The sequence below is a fragment of the Pygocentrus nattereri genome, chromosome 12 (assembly GCF_015220715.1).
Source record: "Pygocentrus nattereri isolate fPygNat1 chromosome 12, fPygNat1.pri, whole genome shotgun sequence".
NCBI classification, from domain to species: domain Eukaryota; kingdom Metazoa; phylum Chordata; class Actinopteri; order Characiformes; family Serrasalmidae; genus Pygocentrus; species Pygocentrus nattereri.
The window spans coordinates 39,107,176-39,113,175 of NC_051222.1; the positions used below are offsets into that span (position 1 = coordinate 39,107,176).

General features: G+C 42.2%; 1 protein-coding gene across 3 annotated transcripts in view; it reads left to right on the forward strand.

Moving 5' to 3' along the window:
- The window catches only part of LOC108412244 (proto-oncogene vav), a 58,811-nt gene that overhangs the window by 40,559 nt on the left and 12,252 nt on the right, over positions 1-6,000 (forward strand). For all 3 annotated transcript variants that reach the window (XM_017684171.2, XM_017684173.2, XM_017684174.2), the window contains exons 18-21: positions 913-1,007; positions 1,140-1,162; positions 1,816-1,855; positions 2,379-2,515. In XM_017684171.2, coding sequence (XP_017539660.1) covers positions 913-1,007; positions 1,140-1,162; positions 1,816-1,855; positions 2,379-2,515 — 295 coding nt within the window. The remainder of the gene's footprint in view (positions 1-912; positions 1,008-1,139; positions 1,163-1,815; positions 1,856-2,378; positions 2,516-6,000) is intronic.

Below are 6,000 nucleotides of genomic sequence, written 5' to 3' on the forward strand. Positions count from 1 at the left end.
TAGCTCCTTCATGGCAGTGCCACCTGGGAACCCTGAAGCCATTGTTTGTACTGAAGGTATAGCCACTGAAGGTGTAGCCATCGGTGCCAACATTCGGTGTTGATATATCTGGCAAATGAGCTCAGGACCGGCTTTCTCTCTACCTTATTTGTAACTAGTAATGATACTTTCTCTAGTCAGATGAAGCACTTTTTGTGAGCTGCTCTGGATAAGAGTGTCTGCTAAATGCTGTAAATGTAAATGTTCAATTTCTCTGCATGTCTCAGTGCACCTCTCAGCATTTTGCCATTACTATGTTGCACTAAAGCTGGAACTAGGCCACAAAAAGCAAGAGTAGATCACCTGTGGCTTGAAATTTAGTATCTGCTATGTGATTCTGCGTGACATGATGCTATGTGGTGCATCTGGTTTGCGTTGGCCTTAAATGCAAATTTCCATCTAACAGGCGCTAAGTTTTACATTCTCTTGGATGGCAGTGGCATCGAAATTGAGATCTCCTGAAGACAGAGAATCTTAGATGACCAACTGTGCTTGCATATAGAGGAATTAGACCACATAACAATGAAACACCCACAGTAGGGGGTAGTGAGCATACTTGCCCAGGGGGTAGGCAGCCCTATCCACAGCACCTGGGGGGCAGTTGGAGGTTAGGTACCTTACTCAAGGGCACTTCAGTCACGTACTGTGGGCTCAGGGGATCGAACCGGCTGGTTCCCTAACCACCAGCCCATGACTGCCCCACGTAAACTTCCCCAGAGCTGCTGCTCAGCCAGTTGTGCCATGAGATTGCCTGGCCTTTTTATTGTTTATTGACACGAATGATCACAGCAAGCAATAAAACATTTAGTGTGTGGTTATAAAGGCCAGTATAATGATCTCCATTTACAAATGATTCTTTCTTTGCTCCATCAGAGGGATATTCTTCCAGGGCTACCGCTGCAGCCGCTGCAAAATGGCTGCCCACAAGGAGTGTCTGGGACGAGTTCCTGCGTGTGGTCGAAGCTCAGGTGACCCGTTAGATTTAGGACCTTCAGGGGGAATATCTTAACATGTTTATGTGGCAGTACAACGAAGATCAATATTAATAGTACCGAGTATGCCTGTGAATGTTTCATCTATTTTTGTTTTGTTTCTTACAGAAAATTCTGGGACTTTGAAAAAGGTTAGTGTCATTTCTGGTCTTTATATTGTTTTCTAAGCGCATTATCATTTACGTGGTGTGGTATACACCTGTCCCCTGCCGGCTTCCTGCCTCTTGTCATTGTGGCCCAAACTCTGAGCCCAGATGAAACCCTGCAAAGACAGCAGAGAGAGGATGAAATCTGGAGTGGGGCGGCGCTTGAGTCCCGAGCCTGGGCACTGCCTCTGGTCCCACGGCAAGGCTACTTACCTCACGTTTGATCCCAGTGGCCAAGCCAAGGAGAAGCGCTGGTGCACAGGAGACAGGGCTCAAGATTCGTCCTGTTCCCCATTCCCTCACAGACTTCATCCTCTGTCTGCTGTCTTGGCTGGGGTTTCTTCTGGGCTCGGACTTCAGGCCCTGCCATCCTGCCGGCTCTCACAGCCGTGATTGGGGCCCAGGGGATGGGCGCATGCCGCACATGGTATGGCCAATATCGACCTCAAAATCAACAGTACTCAATATCTGAGTACCTAATGCAAATGACTTAGTCACTACTATGGATTACTCAGTATCAACTATGAAATCTAGTTATGAGGTTGAGGAACTAAAGTGCTGGGCTTTAAAACAATAGTTAAAACAATCCTATCATCAGCCAATGTGTCAAAATGTTCAATCCATTTCCTCTCTTTCAGAACAAATCTCGATCTGCGACTCACCGACAGACTAAACCAGGTCAGTTCAGTCAGATTTGTGATCATTTATATAGGCTTGATCAGCTTTTCTTAATTCATATTTCTCCAAGATGAGACTTTTCCACACTGCATCTACGAGCAGGCGAAGGTGATATTTTAGCATTATTGTGATAATTACATCTTTTCTGAGTATATGATGGGTTGATCGGTACATCTGAAAACTGAACACCTGCACTGATCATAGAAAATAAAGTTTTAGGCCAATTATAAAAAGCCTCTACACACCAACAACCAATGCAGAGTAACTGCCTTAACTGTATAGTAACAGGCAGTTGATTGGATGGCAGCCCATTATGGTGTCGTCTCATTTCACTCATTCATGCGTTCTGTTCCTTCTAGCATTTTGCTAACTTTAAATGAAACCCCTATTGTGTGCGTATCATGTTCTTGTGAAAATGTCTTCACGTATCTTGATGTTATATTTTTGTATTATAGCCAAATCCATAAGTTTCTACCATTCTAACTGGCTCGTCCACTCTCTTCCACTCGTCTTTTACACTCAGGTCTTCCTAAAATGGAGGTGTGTCATGATTATTATGGGATGCCTCCGCCCCCGGTGGCTTTCGGCCAACCATTGCACCTCACCATCGGCGACGTCATAGAGCTGACACGTGCGGATGTCGACCTACAGTGGTGGGAGGTGAGCCTTCATCATTATATTCTTACTCCATTGGTCAAGACACTAGTGGGAAAATGTTCACAATGGCTAACAACGAATATGATAGCAGGGAATGCAAACCAGTATGGTCATCATAGCTGCACTTTACCCTCAATTTTGGCTGCTCTAATCCTTTAATAATAAAAAAATGTGGTCATTGTTTTCAAAGCTAGCATTTTTGATAACTTAGGCATAACTTCGTGCCCAACAAACAGTACCCACCACCAGGAGAGAAAGTTCTGCCTCATTTAACATGTCTGCTTTCCCTAAAAACAGGAGTGAAACTGGTTAGGTTTTTGGTTTCAGTTCACTAAAAAGATGCAGTTCAGCACTTTCAACATCCTCTTAGAGTCACTAAAGCATGAGTAAGGGGAAAAGTGGCAGAGGGGTTACAGTAGAACTCCCAACCGCTAGACAGTCTGCCTGGAATTAAAGTTTCAGTGTTGCAAATACAAACCCAAGTCGGTTTAAATTAGGCATTTTCAGCTTGATCCATTCATGCCCGACAACTATATTTAGCATGGGGAAGAAAACATTACACAAAACCCAGTTCTGACTGGTTTAAATCAGGGCCTAGACCCCACCCACTTATTTATACAAAACCAATTCCAAACAAGTTTAGACAGTGTTTGAAACGCTAACAAGAACAGAAAGCAGTGATCAGTGATCAGGTCTATTGGACCTGTATTTAACTGAGAAGAGTACAAACACAGTATTGGATATTTTACTTTATGAAATTTACCTTTTTGTTTTTGGTAAATTTCATTATAAATGGTAAATTACATTTTGCAAGTTTGATGCCTGTAAGATGTTCCAAAAAAGTTAGGACCGTAGGATGTTTACCACTGTGTTCCATCACCTTTACATTTACCAGCACTTAATAATTATATGGGGACTGAAGACACAAACTTCCAGTTGTGAAATTGGAAATTTTTTTGCTATTCTCCTGTTTTACAAGTCCTCTTGCAACCGTATGGGTCTGGACTCCAGGCAGGTCACTCTTGCAACCATATTCTCTGATTGCACAGCCATGCTGTTGTAACTTGTCCAGAATGTTTCTTGCAGTTGTCACGTTCAAATAAACGTGGACGTCCCTGAAAAACATGGCATCTAAAAGGCGCCACATACTGGTCCAAAAGTGTTCGGCATTAATGGTGCTTTAATAGATATGCAGGTTACACAATATTACCCCTATACCATGACAGACCCGAGCATATAGACTGTATGCTGGTAATAATCTGGATGGTCCATTTCTTCTTTGACCCAGAGAACACAACATCCATTATTCCCATAAAAATTCAAAGACTGACTCATTAGACCACAATACATGTTTCCATTTCTGATGAGCTGAAGCCCAGAGAAGTTGGCAGTGTTTCGGGACATTGTTGAGACCTGGCTTTTATTGTGCACAGTGCAATCGTGATTTGTATTTGTGGATGCAGTGACAGACGATGTTTATTGACAACGGTTAATCAAAGTATTCCTGAACCCATGCAGTGATATCCATCTCAGAAACATGCTGGTTTTTAATGCAATGCTGTCTCAGAGGTTGAAAGTCAGTTGTAGTTTTTGTCCTTATCCATCATGCACTGAGATTTCTCTGGGTTCCCTGAATCCAATGCACTGTACAGGGTGAAATATCTAAAATCCTGGCAATTCCTGGTTGGGAATTGGTTGGTCATTGGTCATTATTCCTTACTTTGTGCCATTTTTTGGCTGATGAATTTTTGGCAAAGTTGTGAGCCAAAACAACAACAAAAAAAGTTCTTCCATTTTCAAAAAACAGAACCCATTGTGGTGCTATACTGAAACATTTTCAAAAAGCTTCTATATAGAACCAAACACAATACTTTCTCCATCAAAGTCCATTTCACCATTCAAAGAACCATTTAAGCACAAAATGGATCTACAGAGAAATCATGGTTCTAAAGAAGAACTATTGTCTTTACTAAGGAACCCTTGAAGAATCTTTGCGTACACTAAAGCCATTTTTGAGCTGGATTAGTTTTATATGCAGAGGTGCTTTAAGTTTGAAAGATCTTCACTGAGATTTGTGATTTTAATCCAGAATGAATTTGCAATGTCTATATTTTCTTCAAGTTTGATGGGCAGAGCCTTCTAGATTTCGCAGAACCTGGGGCTCCTTCAGTAAAAGCAGTCCTGTTCAAATTAACCTCGCTGTAATGTAATAACAGATTCCTGTAAAACATCCACACCTCTGTTTTTCGGGGACCGGAAAAAATAGAGATCTTGGCACAGGACCATTCTCAGAGTTTTTAAACACTGTGTCCACTCACTGTCCACTCTATTAGACACTCCTACCTTGCCGGTCCACCTTGTAGATGTAAAGTCAGAGACGACAGCTCATCTGCTGCTGCACAGTTTGTGTTGGTCATCCTCTAGTCCTTCATCAGTGGTCACTGGACGCTGCCCACAGGACGCTGTTGGCTGGATATTTTTGGTTGGTGGACTATTCTCAGTCCAGCAGCGACACTGAGGTGTTTAAAAACTCCAGCAGCACTGCTGTGTCTGATCCACCCAGACCAGCACAACACACACTAACACACCACCACCACGTCAGTGTTACTGCAGTGCTGAGAATGACCCACCACACAAACAGTACCTGCTCTGTGAGGGTCCATGGGGGTCCTGACCACTGAAGAACAGGGTAACAGAGTATCAGAGAAACAGATGGACTACAGTCTGTAACTGTAGAACTACAGAGTGCAGCTATACAGTAAGTGGAGCTGATAAAGTGGACAGTGAGTGTAGAAACAAGGAGGTGGTCAGAACGTTACGCCTGATCGGGGTACGTATGTGGGACCATTTTTAGAGGTAGTGTTCAGTAAACAGTGGAATGCATATTAGTTCTAGTATATATGAAGCCAGTCAGCAGTTTGGAGTAACAATAAAGAGCACAGACAGTTGGAGTAGTGTTGGTATTCATGACCTGGTGGGTGTGACCATGTTAACTATATGGGGGAATTACACAGACACTATAGCCAGTATGAATCAGCCCATCAAAAATCCCTTACAAGTGACTTTACTGACCTCTTCTGATCAAACTGAGTAAGAAGTTCAGTAGGTTTAAGTCTTGACCTGTTCAGACCATTTTATTCTATTTTTACTGCTGCTGGCCTTTCATTAAGCACCATTATTCACTTTCTCTAAGATTTCTCTTCATTTCTTCTCTTCTTGGTAATTAAAATGTTTTTAATTGGTTAAAAACTTTTTTTAACCTTTTTTTCTGTCTTTCTCTTTTTTGGTGAATATCTTTTTACTATTTGGTGTATATTATACCGCCACTTTGTTCATACAGCCAGGCACGACTGGACGTGACATGCACCACTGCACTGTCACCTGCCTAGTATTTATGCGATTTTACTTATTTTTGTGCTGCAATTGATATTTTATGGTAGTTTTAGTGAATTTGATTATATCTTCTGTTTATGTGTCTGTTTCTCTTT